Source organism: Typopeltis vanoorti, chromosome 3, assembly GCF_054136105.1.
Source record: "Typopeltis vanoorti isolate ZY-2024b chromosome 3, IOZ_Tvanoo_1.0, whole genome shotgun sequence".
In the NCBI taxonomy this organism is placed as follows: domain Eukaryota; kingdom Metazoa; phylum Arthropoda; class Arachnida; order Uropygi; family Thelyphonidae; genus Typopeltis; species Typopeltis vanoorti.
In genome coordinates this window covers 121,837,656-121,859,411 of record NC_143551.1, presented here as the reverse complement: position 1 = coordinate 121,859,411, position 21,756 = coordinate 121,837,656, and the positions used below count along the sequence as shown (strand labels likewise).

At 35.0% G+C, this 21,756-nt stretch overlaps 1 protein-coding gene across 1 annotated transcript in view; it reads left to right on the top strand.

The window, feature by feature from the left end:
- The window catches only part of LOC150108527 (VWFA and cache domain-containing protein 1-like), a 420,515-nt gene that overhangs the window by 273,137 nt on the left and 125,622 nt on the right, over positions 1–21,756 (top strand). The window contains exons 17-19 of the mRNA XM_090415949.1: positions 3,398–3,495; positions 13,646–13,840; positions 16,969–17,091. Coding sequence (XP_090272075.1) covers positions 3,398–3,495; positions 13,646–13,840; positions 16,969–17,091 — 416 coding nt within the window. The remainder of the gene's footprint in view (positions 1–3,397; positions 3,496–13,645; positions 13,841–16,968; positions 17,092–21,756) is intronic.

Sequence of the window (21,756 nt, the reverse complement as noted above, 5' to 3'; positions counted from 1 at the left end):
TCCAGTGTTTGGTTCCTGTTCTCAAACTCTTTCAATTTTCCTTAATAATCTTTGTGTATTTTAGTCTACAGTTCACATCTGAGAGCTGCTGAACTGTTATTTGCTTTAAACTCTTACATGTTCTTCTTTTCAATATGAAATGCAATTTTATCCTGCTCAAGACTAAATAGTGAACACTTCCAATTTCAAATCCTCTGTACAGTCTGGTGTCCTGCACCAGGAAAAAAATATCACTATCAACATAACATAGTCAATGAGACTTTTCTTATTCCTTGCTTCTTCTTTCCATGTGAATTTGTGCACATTTTTATGTTGAAACATGATGTTAGTAATAACCAAAAATCTAACAGGTATTTGCCATTATTATTAGCTTTGCTCTTTTCTCCAAATTTATCCAAAATATTTTTGTATGTCTGACAGTCATTTCCTACTCTGCTATTTAGATCCCCAACAAGGACCAATTTTTACCTTTTCATTGTGTCTGTTGCCTTTCTCTAAAGCCTCAAAAATTTCTTCCACTTCTACCTTAGTAGAACCTTCTGTGGAACCATAGGCACAAATAAATCTCATTGTCCAGTTCCCCATTCTCATATTTGCCCACATCACTACTTGAGACTGCCTGACATTCAAGAAGATTAGCCTCGTATTTAGTGTTGAATACTATAGCTACTCCTTCTTTTCCTTGATTGTCATTGCCTGAATATAGCATTTTGTATTTATTGCTCAGAAAGATCTCACCAATTTTTGTCTTTTTTGTTTCAGTCACCCCTATTATGTCGATCTGGTACTTATCTAATTCCTCAGTTAGCTCCATTTTTTTAGCATTCAGGCTACTTATGTTGATAATACTGATCTTGAAATCTGGGGATGTTGAGTTGGGGTGTGTTTTAGGATTTGTTCCAGTAGCTGACTTTTCGCTGGTTCCCTGGCAAAAACAACGGGGGCCTTGTTTAACCGGACGTTGCCCCAGCTGGCATGAAATTCTGTCATGTTATACCATCATTTTGTATTTTGGTTTAAGCCAGTAAAAATGCCTTTTGGTCAGCTAAATCCCAAACTGCCAGCCTATCCTAGTTCGTTCAATATCCAGGTAGATACCCAACAGGGTGCACTCCAATAAATTGAGGATTGGACATTAGGTCAGAAGCCCTGGTCAGTTCTCCACATTCCTTTAAAGGTTATGTGGAGGTCTTCTCTCAGTTATACAGCTTTGACGCTTAAGCACCCGAAAATAAATATATTTATATACAATATGTATTAATATACTAATATATCAGTATATCAATATTTTATATTAATTAGAATATATTAATATTCTAATTAATATAAAAGCAAAACTTGTTAGAACACACCATATGTGTCTAACATAACACTGCTACAATACACGTTACTATATTATTAGTGTTATTATTTTTGACACCTCCAAGGAGTCCGAAGACTCATTGTGGGAGGACACCTATTGTACAACTCTCAGTCTCCACCACTACACTGATCCTCTACTACCAATCATCTACATCAGCGCCAACTACTCCCCACCACCACAACTAGTGTTTTTTTGTCTGTAAATTGTGTGTGTTCTGAAGGGTCGATTTGTCTGTATGCAGGATGAAAAATCTGGGTTTTCGGGAGAAAAAACCCTGCTACATCCGTATGAAATTGACTAACTCACCATCGATTGGAAAAAGTCCATATAAAGATTCCTCCCGCCATGACGAGAATTGAACTTGGGCCTTTTCCAATCAAATGGTGCAATGTACCATTGGTTTTTCAGTTGTGCTATGGAGGTGCTCTAGCAGCTAAATGTTTTCCATTGCAAATTTGAATTTCCAATTTGGAATTCAGAGATTCTGATTTTATACCTGAAGTCTAAGACAATCCCCATGTTTATGCAATTTTTGTCTTATCTTCAGATATTTGTCTTATACACTGGCAAACGTTACTTTGCTGTCAAAATCAATTTGCAATGTTACTTTACCAACTGCATATTCAGTGATGTGCTTTCACCAGATTAGATTTTTAATTTGAATATGAAATTTTTTCTAGAGGTAAAATATAACCTTCTTATGGGAATTCCACCCATAAAAGGTTGTAAAACTACTGTGTGTTAGCATTACAGGTGTTTTGAAGATTGTGTAATCAGGAAATATTGTTATAGAGCTCAAACATGGAAAATTTCCATACTTCTAATAAGTAGGATGGTGATCTCACATCAAGTGATGAATTGCATCTGCTCTAAACATATCCTATTCAGCTAGATAACTATATACATACATGTAACTTAAAATAATTCATGAATAAAGCACTGATTTTGCTTCATTCAGTATGGCAGTTAGCTACCATCAGGACTAGCATGCACCATCCATTAATTGGAATTGATTATTTTGGAGAACTGATTAAATGCTATAAATACAGCTATGGTTACTTATGCATTATGTTTGTTCCATTTTAGTGTATAGTAACAGAAACTATTCTTGTAGGTGAATTTTCTGGAGATAGAGAGAGACCTGGTTGAGAGCTTTAAATAATGCCATTGCTGCAAGTCATTTTTGGTGGAGAATATAGCCTCCTTGCAGTAAATTTTGAGAATCATAATAATTTGTTCAACATAGGGAAATATATATGAGAAAAATTAAATGAACATATTAACTGACTGTAATTGTATATTTATTATAATTTTTCTAAAACTTGGTGCTATCTTTCAAAACAGACTTCTGTAGTCTGGTCAATACCAATGATGTCATTTGGGTTTGTTTGAATCCCATCTTTTACATGTGTTTTTTATACTTTTCACTATGGATATAATTTTGCTTCTATTCTCTTGCACTATAGACTCATTAAGATTTTATTTCACCAAAATGAACATGCCTGGATATTTGCTAATTCAACTCAAGAAGTTGTGGAAGAAAAATTAGAGATTAAAAAGATGCCATGAGAGTATGGCTTGGTCTAAACACAAGAAAAGAAAATGAAAATAACAGATGCAAGGATTTCAAGATTCATACTGAAAAATTGCAGTATGATTATGTATTCAGTATTCTTCCAAGTATTTAAAAGACATTTTTGTGTGCTCATATTTATATACAAAACTAATTATCTGGGAAGAGAATATGGCATTTGATGGTTAAGAAATCAAACTTAATACTTTTGCTAAGCTGTAATTAAGCACATTCATTTTCTATGATAAATAACTAGTCCACTAGCTTTATCTATGTTTATGACTTTATATGTATTTATGAATATATAATTAAATTTTATTTGATAACATTTTTTAAAATCAAATAGCTATTTTCACCTGCCTTTCAAAATATTAATTAAAATAAATTTTAAACAAACATTTAATCAAAACAAATCATCACAGTTCTTTTAATATATAAAATTTTCATTATACGCAATTCAGAATGGTGTTCGCAATGATGTTCTTGCTGTTGGACGAATTACTCCAGAATGGAAAAGAGTAGTCCAAAATAGTGAATTTTCAAAATATATAGTGAGGAGGTAAGTTGAGTTAAACATGTCATGGAAAAATTTGCACCTTTATTAATCTTTGAATTAAATATTACATAAGCATACTGAGGTTTTCCTTTACTTATCTTCTGCTAACAGGCTTCGCATTAATTTAAAATATGTAAATGACTGATACAGAATTCTAAATTAAAACATCTGCCAAATGATATTGTAGTTTCTTTGACATTAGAAAATTCAACAGATAATCATAGAAAGGTACATTTTATAATAGCATTCTAATAGTGACTTTTGTTATCACAGTCAAACCTAGAACATAATTTTATTTTACTTAATTATTTAATTAAAATAACCCATTTTGAAATGGCAAATTTTAATACCGATTCCAGGTACCAAATTTCATCATATTTCAAGAAGTCATGGAGGATTAGCTCTGCTCGTACATTCCTGAATGTAGGGGGGACATCAGCAACTCTGTAAAAATAATGAAAGCCTAGATATTTAAATATAAGGAGTATTCAAGATTGAACACACAGTTACATCTAAAAAATTTGAATTATGAAGTGAATGTGTAATATTAATGGAAATGTTTGAAGTTTATGATCATCATCAATTTTGTGATATGTACCCTGAAGGGTGTACAGGATAATCAGCACTTCAGTATTGTATATCCATTAGTTTATTCCTCTACAATACTTTTGAAAAAAATAATTCACGTTGATATTGGTCGTCTTCCGTGTCTTTTTCCTGTCATCTTGGCATCAAATACTTGTTTAGATTAGCTCTTCTCACACATTCTTGAATGCAAACAATGTAATATTCCTTCCTTATGTTTACATTTCTAATATGATTCTGCCATTGATGCCATCTCTGATATATTGAAACCAGTAACCCTCCCGCCTTCACAATAAAGATTACACTAAATCTATCACCATTCCCTACATCTGGGGCACCTCTGAAAAAATAACCAAAATCCTTAAAAAATATGACCTGACTTCATGTTACAGATCATATAAAAAGTTGGCATCCCTTATCTGCTCTACCAAAGACCAACCCCTTCCCCTAGACCTACCTGGGGTATACCAGGTCCCTTGCAGCTGTAAACTGTCCAACTTTGGCCAAACAGGCAGGACAGCAAATATCAGAATTTCAGAACACAAGGACTACATCCAGTTTCACCAGTACAGCCACTCTGGCTTGCAGACCATGCTTTAGATGCCCACCACAGGATATGTTGGAAGAAAGCCAAAGTAATATATTGCAGCAAGGTTAAGTACGAAAGATTATTCATAGAATCAGCCTCAGCTCTAAAAAAATCTTAAACCTCAACAAATTTGTGTGCATGAGACTGCTCAAATTTGGGAAACTTACATCATGAGAACATCAACCCAATGGCCAAGACAACCCCAATATAGCCCACTAGGAGGCACCATTAGGGCTTTAGAAACAACAGTAGTTTCTTATCTTCTGTCTCATTTGCTTTTTGTAGTGCCTGCGTGTACTTGCCATATTTGTATGTTCCCATGAAGATGGCAATGTGACATTGCCGAAATATAGGAAATATTTATTAAAGTTTCTTTTAATTAATATTCCAGTATATGTTGTAAATTCCTTAAATAATTTAATAGTTACAATTTGAGCATAAAAAACTTATTGTTTAATACTGACCATATACAAATATTTTAACATTCTTTGCCTACCAGTTTCGCTAGCAAACTGTCTAGCTTTTTCAAGGCGTTGACGGAAAAGTATAAAAAATACTATTAAATTCCAGTTGAAAGGAACATTATAAACATTGTAAACACTCTAGTAGCTAAGGTTGCACGTTTGCGTGACAGAAATTGAGTGGACTTATTATTCTTAATCATTATAACACATGTGTGTTTGTTGTAAATGCATAATGTGATTACTAGCTAGCTGTAGTTCAGATGGAATTAGAGAGAGGATGAGGTTTTTCCATGAGCTGTTAAGAATAGTACCCTGGTTTCTGTTGAGGTTTCTGCCAGTTTTTAACACTACTGCAGCTTCCTTGAATAAACGATGTCTATAATCGTCGTCTAAATATGGCATGGAGCTATTTTGCCACTCTGTCGTGTGGTTAGGCATACAGAAATGATGTTCTAAGCCGGAAGAAATACTTATGCTGTGGTTTACATCACCAACGTGCTTTCTCTCTGTCTGATCTCCAAACTCCATGAAGTTTGTCCAATGTAGGTGAGACCACAGGAGCAAGGAATGTAATATACTCCTGGATATTTGTAGAATGGCACCTTGTCTTTTAGTGATCCTAAAAAATGTTGGATGCTGGTGGTTGGTTTGAAGATCACTCTGATGTTGTGTGCTTTTAGTATTCTGGCTATTTGATAAGAAATAGACTTGATGAAGGGTCTCACTACAATAGAAATGTGGTGGGAGTTTGGTTCTTCTTGTCTGGGGTTGTCACCATATAGATATTTTTTGATGATGTTTGGAGGGTATCCATTTTGTGATAATGTTTTAGCTATTAGTGAGATTTCAGTCTGTGTATCAGTCTGTGGGTCTCACTACAATAGAAATGTGGTGGGAGTTTGGTTCTTCTTGTCTGGGGTTGTCACCATATAGATATTTTTTGATGATGTTTGGAGGGTATCCATTTTGTGATAATGTTTTAGCTATTAGTGAGATTTCAGTCTGTGTATCCTCCTCTTCTGATATAAACTTACATGCTCTATTTTTCAACATACGGATAATGCTTAGTTTGTGTGTCTTGTGATGGTTAGAAGTATAATGAAAGTATCTTATATTGTCTGTCTGCTTTCTGTAAATAGATAAATTGACACTATTTGATTGTCTCTTTTTTATCAAGATGTCTAGAAAATGCAGATGGTTATTGTTTTCAACTTCCAGAGTGAATTTTATCTTGTCTGAGAGAATTTCTTTTTCAAGTTTTTCCATGAAAAGATCTGCACAAGATGGTGATAGCAGACTTCCATTTGCTAGGCCTTCTAATTGTTGATATATGGTGTTATTAACCTTGAAGAAATTAGACTGAAGGCAGTGTTTAAACATCTGTGTGATGTCTAGAGGAAAGAGGCCTTGAACGATGTTTATTACCTCTTCTACTGGTACATTGGTGAAGAGGGACACAATATCCAGACTGGCTAGTATGTCTGTTGGTCAATCTTAATGGCTTGGAGTTTATTTACAAAATGCTGACTATTCTTGATATAGGATTCTGTTGATCTAAGTTTACAAGATGCTTAGGCAAAAGGTAAGTTGGGGATGATCTCCCATCAACGATTGGACGGAGAGGCATATCCTTTTTATGTATTTTAGGTGTCCCATATAGTCTGGGAGTAATGGGATGTGAGGATTTTATTCTTCTCTTCACTTCTTCTGGCCAAATGTTGCAATTACGGATTAGTTGGTTTGTTTCATTGTAATTTTTTATGGTGGGATCTTTGTCTAGGATCTTATAGGTAGAGTTGTCTGATAGTAATACGTTTAACTTATCATAATAGTCTTTAGAGTTAAGGATGACTGTTGAATTTCCCTTATCAGCCTTGGTAATGTGATATCTTTGTTTTTCTTTAAGTTAAGGATTGTCTTTCAATCATAAGGAGACATGTTGAGAATAGGTTGTTTGGCTTTGGCTAGGATTATGGTACTTTTGATTCTAATAGTGTTGGCTGCAATTTGCGGTTATAGTGGATATAGGCCTTTTTCAATTCCACACATAAAATCCATTTTAGGAATGTGCTTTGGTGTAATTGCAAAGTTAAAGCCTTTTTTGAGAATGTCGGATTCATTTTTTGTCAGACTATGATTCGACAAATTGAAAATCACTTTGTCGTCCAGGAGGCTGTTCTGTGTCCGATATTTTTTCTTGTAAAGTTCATTGAATTTCTTAATTTGTTTTTCTTTATAAAGTTTGAAAGTTTTTCCATAACTGTGTTGTATCATTTGATCTATCTGATTCAATATAGTATATTCTAAATTGTTGGAAATTTCATCAAAGAACCTATGGCAATTAATATCACTTTGATTGAGTTTGTACCTCGTGTTCTGAATCCTTTTGCAATGAAGTGCGTAGATAGATTTTTTTAGCCGATGTAGAGTTTATATGACCTTTGACTATGAGGAACTTTGGGATGATAGAGAATTCTCTGCAACGTTTAAGGAATGTTAGGTGGTTACAATAAGTATTTTATTGAGGTTTCCGCCAGTTTTTAACACTACTCTGGCTTCCTTGAATAAACAATGTCTATAATCGTCGTCTAAATATGGCATGGAGCTATTTTGCCTAGAAATGTCAACAGAAACCAGGGTACTATTCTTAACAGTTCATGGGAAAACCTCATCCTCTCTCTAAATCCATCTGAACTACAGCTAGTTAGTAATCACATTATGCATTTACAACAAACACGCATGCATGATAAATGATTAAGAACAATAAGACCACTCAGTCTCTGTTACACGAACGTGCAGCCTTAGCTACTGGAGTGTTTACAATGTTTTTAATGTTCCTTTCAATTTGCATTTACTACTATTTTTTATACTTTTCCGTCAACGCCTTGAAAAAGCTAGACAGTTTGCTAGCGAAACTGGTAGGCAAAGAATGTTAAAATATTTGTATATGGTCAGTATTAAACAATAAGTATTTTATGCTTAACTTTCAAATGACCAAATATGTTTAATTTGAATAGTTACAATTTGAATTGTTTCACTTATTATCATGTGTTAACTGTAACATGTTAACCAGCGCAGAATGTGCTGGTTTGGAATCCAGTGAAATATAAGCCAGTTAGTAAACAGCATTTTTATAATTTAGTTGGTTTGGTGTTGTAATACCACTAAAATAAATTATGAATAACATTCAATACCTGAGCTTGTCTGTTAGGCATTCTGTGTAGTGGCCTTTCTTTTGCCTGATTTTACATTAAACCATCGTCATGTATATCCTTCAATTCTAACCTCTAACTTACAACTTAAATATAGGGAATCCTGCTGACTTGTGATGAGTTCATATAGGAGCATAAAATCGTCTTCATAAAGGAAAGAGCTGAGATTAATATCTCTAATTTTGAGAACATCTTTAATGCCACTTTCTTTATAATGTGATCCATATAGATGATGAGTAACAGTGGAGAAAGACGTGCACCCCTGTCTCACACCAGATTTAACACCAAACTGTCTTCCTATATCTTCTTCATTATAACAGTTGATTTGTAATTCAAATATAGACCATGTTTGTTTGAAACATCAAGTAATACATGATTTATAGCATTTCTCTTTGTACCTTGCCAAGTGTCTTTCTAGATCTACAAAACTTAAATACGCATCCTTGTTATAATAAATTTAGTTTAATCCTTTATCCAAGTGTAAGCAAACAAAGTTTGCGTCTGAAGTATTTTCAGGACTGAAGCAACTCGTGGTAAAGGTGGACCAAGCTTTCATCACTCCTTGTCTTAATATCTTCCATAATGCAAAGCACATCTCCTTGTGGATATGTATAATGCTATGCATTAAGGGAAGGGCCACTACCCAGACCGTTTTTGACAAGGAGTGATGAGAGCTTGGTCCACCTTTACCACGAGTTGCCTCAGTCCTGAAAATACTTCAGGCGCAAACTTCGTTTGCTTACACTTGGATAAAGGATTAAACTAAATTTATTATTGTCTAACCAAGTGCAAAAAAACTTCCAACATATTTTTCTAAATCCAGAGTAATTTAATAAAAAGGGTGGTACACCTTTTGGCAACTCGTATAGATAAATATGACTTCTCCATTGCTTCTGCCTTGGTATCACCATTTCTGGGTCTGCCTCCGACTGACGAGATCTCAATAAAGGTCAGAGACAGTCTGGGTAGTGGTCCTTTCCTTAATGCATAGCATTATATATGTCTGCAAGGAGATGTGCTTTGCATTATGGGAGATATTAAGACAAGGAGTGAAGAGCTTGGTCCACCTTTAGCACGAGTTGCCTCAGTCCTGAAAATACTTCAGGCGCAAACTTTGTTTGCTTACACTTGGATAAAGGATTGAACTAAATTTATTATAGTCTAACCAAGTGCAAAAAAACTTCCAATATCCTTGTTATAATCCTGTGATATTCAGTTTTATTTCCTTTTTTAAGATGGATGCTCTGAATACTTTATTCTAACCATTTGGAATTCAACTTGCTGACAGGCCTTCTTGGATTATGTAGTGTAGCGGTGGTAAAACTTTTATACCTCCATGAACCTTCCCATCTTCTGACTCCAGACACATACACTGAGTAAGACAGAAATTATCCTCCTGGAACTCTGCACCATAATTCTTACCCAATTTCCAAACCATAGTTCAACAAAAGATGTTGAAAGATTGAAGTAAGAACTCGGTTTACTGCATATAGCTTGTAATGAGAACTCTAGCTTAATATTCAGCCCATGCTGAAGCACACATTAAATGTGAAACAGCCATTAGCAAATCGAACTTCAAAAAAAAGACGTCGGACAAGAGGCAGAAAACTTGCCTCTTGTCCAAACAGAAGTTGTTGCCCTCCGGGTTTTTCACAAAAGTCATAGGACACTACTTCTGCTTATATGCACTTCCTCCTCTCTCATCCATGTGACATCACTAAACAGTGATGCACATGGATGAAGGTAGATAGTTTCCTTCCACACAAATAACTGAGTACTGTATGCTTCCTATGGTTTTTTGGCAAAATGCTATAAGAAGAATACTAAATAACCAGGACACTAAAGAGTCATTGGGTGCCAATTGCATCTCTCCTATTGTACTCAAACATGTTCTAGAGCTAACAACTGCTCTCTTACATCTCTTCAATCTTCTGCACTCAGCTGGCACACATGGGAGTAAGCATATATCAATCCATTCTCAAAAAGGAAGGTAAAAGCTTACCATCTAACTACTAACCATTTGCCATCATCTTAATCCTCTCCAAAATAATGGAGAAAGTGATCCACATTCAACTTCTCTATTATCCAGAGGCTCAGTGATCACCAGCATGGATTCCACCAATCCAGATCCACAGCTGATCTCTTAGCTTACATTATTCATTAGTGGACATGTGCTATGGAAAAAGTTCTGAGAAACATGTGCTATGGAAAAAGTTCTGAGAAACATGTGCTATGGCCCTAGACATCTCCAGGGCTTTTTATTGTATCTGACATCCTTGCCTATATCTGTCCACCCCCCCCCCCCCACAATTAGATATCTAGCTTTCTCTCTATTCATTCAGTGCATGTCATAGTAGATAGCATCCTTTCTTTGAGATTTACCACCAATACAAAAGTGCCTCAGAGCCCTGTCACCTACCCTCTTTCTCCTATTCATAAACAGACTATTCTTACAGTTTTCCCAATGGTATTACAATCCATCCATCCTACTCTTTCAACAAGCAGTGTAGTTCCCCGTCATTCCTAGCTTCATGATCATCTGCAAGGAATGCATTAAACACTGACCTCCATACGTGGAGCAAAGATAATTTGGTCGCCTGCTGTGCTACCTTTTCTCTCTCAAAAGGGATCTCAGTCCAATCTTCCCTTACCCACAGACAGTAATACACAAATCACCAGATAGGAATCACCCCCCCGGAGTGATATTTACTTCCAATCTGCTGACACAAACTCACACCAGCTTTCCCAGTCTCTTAAACACTAGACGTTTATTTTCATTCAAGTTGTTATTTAGATCCACCTAACTATTAACCTTATATAAATTCCAAATATGTCCATCCTTAGAATACTCTTCACACATTTGGATTGGTGCCCCTAAGACCACTCTAAAAATTCTTCATACTGTCCAAAGGTGAGCAATTTGACTCGTAGATGACCTGCTCTCTCGCAGACTCTATTTACTCTATCTCTCAGATGCTGTGTTTCATCTCTGTGACTTCCAGGTACCTCTGTGCCTCACTGCTCCAGTGAATTGACAAACATCCATTCCTATGCTTGCTATTGAATCTGATAATTAACAAGAGCAGCAGCTATCCAACATCCATTTTCTGAAAATGGATGTTCTGATTTTTCTGAAATGCATCAAACCTGCTTAACCTCTTTCTCGTTTTTTTTTAATTTGTATGTTGCTCCAACCGATAAAAGGTTATTTGAAAACCCATACTGTGTTTTGTACTGTGGGTGGACTAAGGACTTTTTGTTTCAATTTTTATATATTTTTTATATTTTAAATTTATTTTTTACATAGTCCAGAGAGAGAGAATAAACATGGCACTTTAAGCCACCCCTTCAAGTATCCAGTAAGCAGGGATGTGGTATCACACCAGACAGTAAAATTAATCCCCTACTTAGATCTACCTCAGTCCTGTGGAACAGCATTCTTCATAATGTGTTTACCAACAACTTCAACCTCCAACTCCTTTAAAAAAATTCAGTACAATCATTGCCTGCACCTTCAAATGCCACTGGTATTGCTATCACTTCTTCAACTGTAATCTGTCTTAACTGTCCAAATTGCACTATGATTTTTCTGCAACAAGGGTTTCCATGAACTCATTTATTTGGTGAGACTTCCCTTTAATAGAGAATGCTAAATCACAAATTTCCTCTTTTTGATTTTCTTTGGCTAAAGATTTCCATCATCATCAAATTCCTGGCATGTACCCTCAAGGGGCGTATAGGATATGATAGTACTACATGAAAAAAATTACATCATTACTAACTTCCTATCTACAATTTTCCTTCAAATCAATCTGTTACCTGTCAGGACACCAACATTATCAGATGTTATATTTCTGTCTTCTAAGGCACTTCTTACTGTATCAAATCCACCTATATCTTGGCCTTCCTTTGGGTCTTTTTTCCTAACAACCTGGCAGAGAACACTTGTTTGGCTAATCTTTCCTCTTCCATTCTGTTTGAGTGACCATACCACCTGAGATTAGCTCTGCTAATGCATTCCGGGATGCTAACAATGTCAAGTTCTTTCCTAATATCATCGTTTTTAATATGATATTTCCATTGATGCTATCTGCTCATGCCCCTAATCTTTTTCAGGACTCTCATATCTGTGGTGTCTAGACTTTGGTCAAGTGTTTTATTTCTAACCCAACTCTCAGGTCCATAAGTTACCATTGGTTTGAACACTGTCTTGTATATAGCTAATTTAGTGTTTTAACTAATTTCTCTCTTATTCCATATGAATTTATTCAGTTGACTTCCTATGATACCAGCTTTGTCAATTCTGTTGTCTATTTCCATATTTAATTTACCATCTTCATCAAAAATCGCACTTAAGTAGCTGAAGTATTGAGACAGAAAATCCAGCTTCATGATCAGCCTTTATTGAAGTCAATAATAATGCAATAAATCCATTAACAGATCTAACTTCCAGATAGCTAGCCTCTTACGCAGATAGCAGCCATTCCGTCTGATCACTTGCAACTGCCATTTCTTTCCATCTGCGCTCTCTCTCTCTCTCTAAACATCCAAATGTTACTAACGTAGCAGCATCTAAAGAGCAGATCCAACCATCTTGCATAATTCTTCTCTTCCAAGTCCTACATCGGCAACTAAGGCAAATCACAATAACATGTGATTTGCCTTGATGAGCACTGCTTATTCACCAAACCTTTCACTCATGTTTTATCCCATAATGACTGCAACTTTGCTCTCATTACCTCCATACACACACATGGCATCAAATTGTTATAGATTCTGCAGTTGGCCTCTGTGTGTGAGTGAGTGAGAGAATTTAAAAAGAGAGTGAGGGAATTATCTTTTTCTTCATTAAAGAATTATTAATGTCCTGCCATTTATAAAGTTTTTCAATCTTAGGATTACTTTTACACTTACCTTAAAAATATCTTTCATTCCACCTACCTCTGGAATAGCGCTCCCCACTCCCATTGAAATATTCTCTGAAGGCTACAACCTCTAGCTTTTCAAAAAAAAAAAAATAATAATAATAATAATCAGATTCCTTTCTCTGAACTCCTGTACACACAACATTGGTTTAGGGTAGGTTCTGAGTGTGTGGGAATGATTTTTAAAAAAATAAAATTGATCCTTATAGGGATCAGTTTCATTTTATTTATTCATTTTTTCTGTACAAATATTTCGATGAAACTTATTCATAAAAATTACAATTTCTTGACAATCCAATTTAATGTGCCATTTCTTCTGCACGAATATAAAATTAACAGTATTTTACTGTTTTAATTACTGATTGTTTCTTTGTTTAGATACATTGCTACGCCTAATGGAGTGTTTCAGACCTATCCTGGCATCATGGTAGATAAAACTTATGATCCTACTAAACGAGACTGGTATATTCAGGCCTTACAGCATCCTGGTAAAGTAGTATTAACTGCCCCATATTTGGATGTGGGAGGAGCAGGTTATGTTGTTACCCTCAGTCATACTATTTATGAAGGAAAGTAAGTTATAATTCTGTTTGAATGTGATTAACTTTTATCCCTACCATAACTATTTAGACAGACTGCAAATAGATATCACTTGATAAATTTCATAATGCATCTCACCTACTTCTCTAGGGTGAATTTTATTGCAATCATTTAAATTGCAAAGTATCAAAATCAAGAATATTGGTGTATGGGAATATTTTCATATAGGTTTTACTGTTTAGCAGCAGTAGTTTCCAAGCATTTGGTATATCATTTTTGACAAGAAACCATATTTCTTATCAGTAGTTTTCCTTACTGTTAATGAACAGTAAAAGTTATGATATTTTTTGTGATCTGCAGGTAAAGCTAATTGCCTTTCATTATTAGTGTGAAGAAGAGTGAAATAGAATATGGGTATTCACTGAAAATTGAAAGACTTAGGAATGTACTGTCCACATAGAGGAACTCGGTCTCCTTTCCATGTATGGCCTCGGCAATTTCCATAAATGGCACCATACTCGAACTTCTCTCAGTCATGAGCTGGCAGAGTAATTGGTAGCAGGATTAGTTGCTTGCTGGTCACAAAGTTTCCTGATTTGTTACTATCAAGTTCTGTCTCATGTACTATATAGAAGCTCTCCTGTGGAACTGTTTTACTGTTAAATCCCCAATAGGGACAGGTGAAATATTTTACTTGTTATAGTTTGCATTGATATATGAACTGCATTCTCGATGCAGTTCATATATATCATGTTTAATACCACCTTCATTCATAATTTTATCCACATAATTTTATGATACAGTGGAGATAGTGCACACCCATGTCTTGCATCTGATTTTGTATCAAACCATTTCACATCTTCCTGTGTTATCTTCAGTTCTTAACTGCTGAATTATATATGGTGCTCTGTGTAATGTCTCATTTATTGTTAGTAATAGTATTAATAAGCCTCCAGGGAGTCAGACTCATTGAGGAGGCCATACATCACCTTACACCAGCTGTCATACCTTCTCTTAAACTCATTCACATTAGATGCACTTACTACTTTAATAGGCAAACTCTTCCACTCACTCACAATTCTGTGAGAGAAAAATCTAGCTCTTACTCCTTTCTTAACCTCCACGAATTCCCCTTTGTCCTTTCTCCATCTTCTATATAGGGAAAAATGTTATTAACTGATATCCTGTAATCTTCTCTCAAAAGGTTTTAGACCTCTATAATATCACCCCTCTTTTTTCTGTCTACCAGTCTAAAATCCACATACTCTCAGTGTGTTAATTTACATTCCATAATTCCAATATCATATTTGTTACCCTTCTTTGCAGCCTTTCCACAACTTCTTTATTCCATTGCAACCAAGGAGACCAAATCTGTGCACAGTAGGTGCAGTCGTATCAAGAAGCAAAATGGCTTTTATATCCTTACATGTTATACTTGTTATCAAAACACCTCGTATGTCTCCTTAAAGCACATATCCATAATTCGGATACCTAAATAAGAAACTCGCAACATTTTGTTGAAAAATTGAACAACATCTCAATCTCCTATACAGACATTCTTGCAAGCCTGGATGTTACATCATTATTTACAAACGTTCCAGTAGATGAAGTAATTCAGAATTTTGGAAAACTCTTCCCTCAAGACATTACTTCTCTTTTTCATCATTGCTTAAAATCAAATTTTTTCCTGTGGAATGGAACAATCTATCAACAATTAACAGGCCTTGCAATGGGCAGCCCTCTTTCACCCCCTTGTGCGGATCTCTTTATGGAGAAAATTGAAAGTGATATCTTGTCTCAACTAGATCCCAAACCCGCAGTGTGGTGGAGATATGTGGATGACATTTTTATTGTTTGGAAAAAGACAAAAAAGGATCTGTTTAATTTTCTTACCAAGATTAATTCTTTTCATCACAAAATAAAATTCATCTTGGAACCTGAAAAGGACAAGCAATTACCATTCCTGGACACCCTAGTTAAGAAACAAATAGATGGATGCATCAGTCTTACTGTCTGTCGTAAACCATCCAACACAGGTCGGTACTTGCACTTCACTTCCTCGTACCGCATTTCTCAAAAACTAAGTATTGTTCACATGCTAAAAAATAGAGCCTCTCTCATCACTACAGAAGATAAAGACCTGGAAGATGAACTATCCCTGATATTCAAAAATCTCATAGATAACGGTTACTCGAGAAAATTTATCCATAAGATTCTTTTCTGTGACTACCTGAAGAAATACATTAGAATTCCACTATTGCGATTCCATATACGGGGACAGTTTCCAACAAGATTGCTACACTCCTCAAACCACATGGAATAAGAGTGGCTTTTAAACCTTTTAAGACAATCCGTGCCAATTCTTGAGATCTCCAAAAGATAGTCATGCTTTTTTCAAATACACTGGAGTCTATAACATCCCCTGTTCATGCTGATTAAACTATATTGGTCAGACCTCTTGAAATTTAGAAAACAGGAAAAAGGAACATTTAGGAGACGTAAACAACAACAGACAAGACAATTTGGGGTTAGTATTTCATTTTGCTAGGACAAACCATGCCATAGAATGAGACAAAAGCTCCATGTCCTACTTTACTTAGAAGAGGATTTCTGCTCCCGAGTCATAAAAGAAGCCTTAACAGTGATCCGTTCTGAACACAACTTAAACAGAAATCAAGGATTAATCCTGCCTGATATTTGGAGAACCCTCATAAGATCTTTTACCATGCCAGAATTAAATTTTGCTGCCAAATACAGAATGTTCCTACATAACAACAGATAAATCATACATGCTCCATGCGTGTGATGTATACACGATCTTCTGTTTTTTGTAAAAACATCATTGTATTCAGTTCTTTCCTTCATGAACAGTTTTGGTGAACAGTTTTTGTATTTATGTGGTTTTACATCTATTAACTTTACCCTGACGAAGCCAAACAGTACAGTTGGTGCGTGTCGGTTTTCTTACTCAGTTTTTTAAAATCAATTTGACCTATATTAATCCAAAGAAATTAAAATCAATTTTAATTGTCATATTATATTGTTATGTTCCCAGTTGGTAAAACTAAAGTTGAAGATATTTGCAGCTAATAATTTATTAATTGATTGATCATATTTTTTGTGTATTTAAGTTTTCAAACTAACCAAATTTTATCTTGCAGATCTGCTGCAATGCATAGTGCATCTGACTCTGTTGTAGCAGTTATGGGCATGGATTTTACATTAGGCTATTTCTACAAGCTCTTAATTGATATTTCTCCTCTGTGTGAGCAAGAAAGAATTGCGTAAGTTAATTCATTTTTAACAATTTTATAGTAAAAAATAGTTCTGTTTTGTATTAAAAACAATTTATAAAAACATTGTTTTTATCATTGTATCATTGATTTACAAATGTGTATAAGATTTTGAAAAGCCTAAATGCAGATACTAAAGAAAACATAAAATTAAACACCGAATTGAAATTAGAAGAATTTCTATACAGAATTGTGGACAGATAAATGTTTTAAAAAAGGCAACTGGCAAACACTTAATGAAAATGAAAAGGAAATAACTAAAGAAGAATTAGAAATCAGCCTGAAAGAAACAAGAAACGGAAAATCACCTGGAGAAAATAAGCTAGGTTCAGAACTGTATAAATATGCAGGAACAAGATTCAAAGAAAGACACCTATTATTTTTAAATACAATTTATACGATTGGTAACCCCACAATAGAATGGAAAAAAGCAATTGTGATTCCTATCTTTAAAAAAGGTAATAGAGATGACCCTAAAAACCATAGAGGTATAAGCATACTAAATTCCTGTTACAAAATATACAGCAGAATTTTAAATTGCAAACTAATGAAATATTCTGAAAACTTTATTTTAGAAGTACAGAATAAGTACAGAATGGGTTTAGAAAAGGATGATCATGTATAGACCCAGCCTTTTGCCTAAAATTAATAATAGAGAAAAGAAGCGAATACAATTTAGAAACACATATTGCATTTATTGACTTTGAAAAAGCATTTGACAAAGTTAAAAGAAGCATTTTATTTAACATATTAAATGAAAGATAAATACCAAATAATATCCTAAAAGCTATCATAGGTATATATGAAAATAATCAAATACAAATAAGATTAAATCATGAGCTATCATATATGAGAGAGATAAACCAAGGGGTCCGACAGGGATGTTCCCTCTCAGCAACTCTTTAATATTTACCTAAATGAAATAATAATAAAATGGAGTAAAAATTTCCATTAAGGTATTAAGTTTTCTCCTACTATGAACTTAAACACTCTCCTTTTTGCCGATGACCAAATAAGAATTACAAATTCTGAAGATAACTTACACAAAGCTATTTTAGATCTAAACGAGATATCCAAAGATTATGGTATGATAATATCAACGGAAAAATCAAAAACTATGGCCTTTAAAGGACAAGATCCAGCAAGAACTAAAATAGTATTAGATAACAAGATCTTAGAACAGGTGAATTCATTTAACTACCTAGGATGTATGATCACTTATGAAAATGAAGAAGATATAAACATAAAAATTGCAAAATATTTAAAAATAGTAGGTGTAATCAACTCTATATTTAAGCCAAACCTAGTTCAAAAACAAACCAGACTAAAAGTATACAATACATTAGCCCTACCAGTCTTAATGTATGGAAGCGAAAACTGGACAATAAAACAAAAAGATAAACAAAGATTAATAACAGCAGAAATGAAATTTATGAGAAAAACTGCAAAGTATACCCTATTTGATCACAAAAGAAACAAAGAAATTATGAAAGAATTAAACCAAGAACCAGTAATAGAAAAAATTAAAAAATATAAACATAAATGGATGGAACACGTTCAAAGAATGAAAATAGAAAGATTACTAAAACAAGCCTTAAAGTACAAGCCATTAGGGAAAAGAAAACCAGAACATCCTCTTAAATGATTCAACGATGACTTCTAAGGGCGGAACAGGCCATGATAGGCCTAAATCCTTGATATGCATAATGATGATGATCATTGATTTGTTATTGCCTGGTGTTGGACTACTGCCCAACTTACTGAAGACCAGAAATGGCTTAAACAGATTCATTTTTGATGATCATCATTAGGTGATGTATTGTGTATTTAGTGTGGATTTATTACTAATGAAGAATAAGTAAATGTATTTCACAATTAAACAAAAAAAATGTATTTTTGGTTTAATTACGATATTTGGTATGGCACCAATGCATGGTAGAGCAATGGTGACAAAGACCACGTTGTCGGGCGATTTGAATTTGCAAGATTTTTTGCAGTGTAGTATGTGTGAAATGTATTCGTCAAGAAAATTAAAGGATATATGGAAGGAAGGAAATTGAAATTGGAAAGAGAGCATTTATTAAATGTTTCAAAAGTGAGTTCCCATTATCAAGGATCAGGGGAGTAATTAATGAAAATGTTGTATTTCCCTGGTGCAAAAATTCACGTATAGTCATGCCATCCAGATGCAAAAAGGTAAGTTGAAGGAAATGATTTGAAGGTGAGAAGTATTCTATGAGGGGGAATATAAAGGAGTTGTTAGAAGGGTCAAAACTGAAGAGCAAGAAGTTGAACATCATAAGTCTCCTACCACACTATGATAGAGGCAAACTGAGAAGGACGGCGTTGCTGGCTAATGAGTCTATACGTAGGTAGTGCAGAAGGAATGATGCGAGATTTGTGGTCTGTGTTTGACGGAAAGAAGGATTTGTACAATGCCGACAGCTTCTAAATGGTTTTGGTGTTAGGTGTCTAGAGAGAGAGAGAGCTTTGTTCACTGAGCATACTGAAGCACAAATTCAGGAAAACTTAAGCAGTTAGGGTAGAAGAAGGTGAGTTTGTGTGAATACACCCATGAGATGAGTAAGTGAGAGAATGACCAAGTAAAGAATCTAGTCTCTCAATTAAAAATATTAAATAGGGTAGTCAATTCATGAAGTAAAGATTGGTGAAGTCTTAAAGGGATGCTACAGTTTCTAAATGCTTATGCCAGAAGTATCAGGATCAAGAGGGAGGAGTTTTTGGCATTGGTTAGTGCAACCTCACCAAACGTGATTAGTAAGACTTGGCTAACAGCAGACGATGTACCTACAAGATAAAAAGTGATGGGTTTAGTATTTTCAGTCAAGATAGAGAAGATAGGATGAGAGGAAGAGTACTACTGATGACAGCAGATGAATTTCTGCCAAAAAGAATAGGAGATAGATGGGAGGGTGGCTGTTCATTTGAAGAAGTCTGGTGTGAGATTAAAGCCAGTAAGACAAAATATACAGTTAGTTGTTGCTATAGGCAACACAGATGATCTGGAAGACATGCATCGGCAAATTAGTACAATGTGTATAGGTCAAGTGATTGTTATGGGCACTTCAGTTATGGATATATAGACTGGAAGGAAGGAAAAGTAATTTATTCACTTGCTAAGAGATAATTACTTGAGGCAGCATTTGATGGAGAGGGGACTAGGGGAGTGAGAGTATTCGAACTGGTCACATGATCAGAAGAGCTATCCATAACCAAGGTGGCCACATTGCCTCCTATTGGCAAAAATAACCATGCAATCTTGACTTGGGAGATTGTAAAACATGCGAAATATTCTGTTGAGAAGGGGTATATTTGGAACTACATGGAAGGTGATTATGACAAGCTTAGCAGGAAACTTAAATCTTTCTTGGCATAAACAACTGCAGGGTTAGGGGGTTAGTAGCGCATGTGAGATAGTTAACGGTCATCTAGAAGAAGCAGTGTTATATTGTAGACCTAAGGTAAGAAGGGTTAATTAGGCAGGAGTTATTTGGATAAATAATATCATTAAGCATGAGCTGTAGTAGAAGAAAATGGTGTGGAAGGTATATAAGGAGAAAGGTGACCAGCAAACTCATGAACAGTACAAGGCCGAGGCAAGGAAGGCAAAATCAGATTACGAGCGAAATCTAGTCCAGCAGGCCAGAGGAAATCCCAACGAGTTCTTTTGTAATGTGGCAAGTAAGAGGAAGAATGACTGGAAGGTTAACCTTAATGAGTGATGATGGTCACAAGGTAACAGAAGCAGATAAAATAGTTGAGTTACTGAGTAACCTTTGCAAGGTATATCATCCAAGTGAGGTTACTGCTGTAACATATGTGATAGACACTGATGTGGAAATAGAGGTGGATGAATTGGAGGTTCTTAGGATATTGCAGAATCTCATTGTAAATACAGCTGTGGGGTTAGATGGGATATCAACTCAGGTGTCGCACGAATGTGCAAGGGAATTGACATGCCTCTGACTGGGCTCTTTAATTTAAATCTCAGCTCTGGTAGATTCCAAGGGAGTGGAAAGAGGACAAAATAATTCCCTTGCATTAAAGAGGTTCTAACACTTCGGTAGCAAATTATAGGCCAATCAGTATCTTAGGAGTGGTGGTAAAAGTACTAGAAAAATTAGTCAAAAAGAGACTTCATGTATGGGTGGATAAAAATGTGATACTGTATTAGGAGCAACATGGCTTTTTCACAAAAAAATTTTTCCCTATGGAAAAATATTAGACCTAACCTTAATGAGTGATGATCATGAGGTGACAGAAGCAGATAAAATAGTTGAGTTACTGAGTGACTAATTTACATGGGTATATCATCCAAGTGATGTCATGCCTTAGTAAATTATTGCTTTTTTTTTATAATAAAGTAATAGCAGAGTTGGATAAAGGTAATGGCTATGCAGTGATTCTGCTAGATTTTGCAAAGGCATTTCACAGAATACCACATGGAACTCTGTTATGCAAATTAGAATGAATGGAGAATGGATATGACACTGGTTAAGCGGATAAGAGGGTGACTGCTGGACAGATACCAAAATTTTTTTTAATGGGATGGCAGAATCAAGGCAAAAAGAGGTGACCAGTGGTGTGCCGCAAGGTTTGGTTCTGCGACCATTGCTGTTTAATTTGTACATAAAT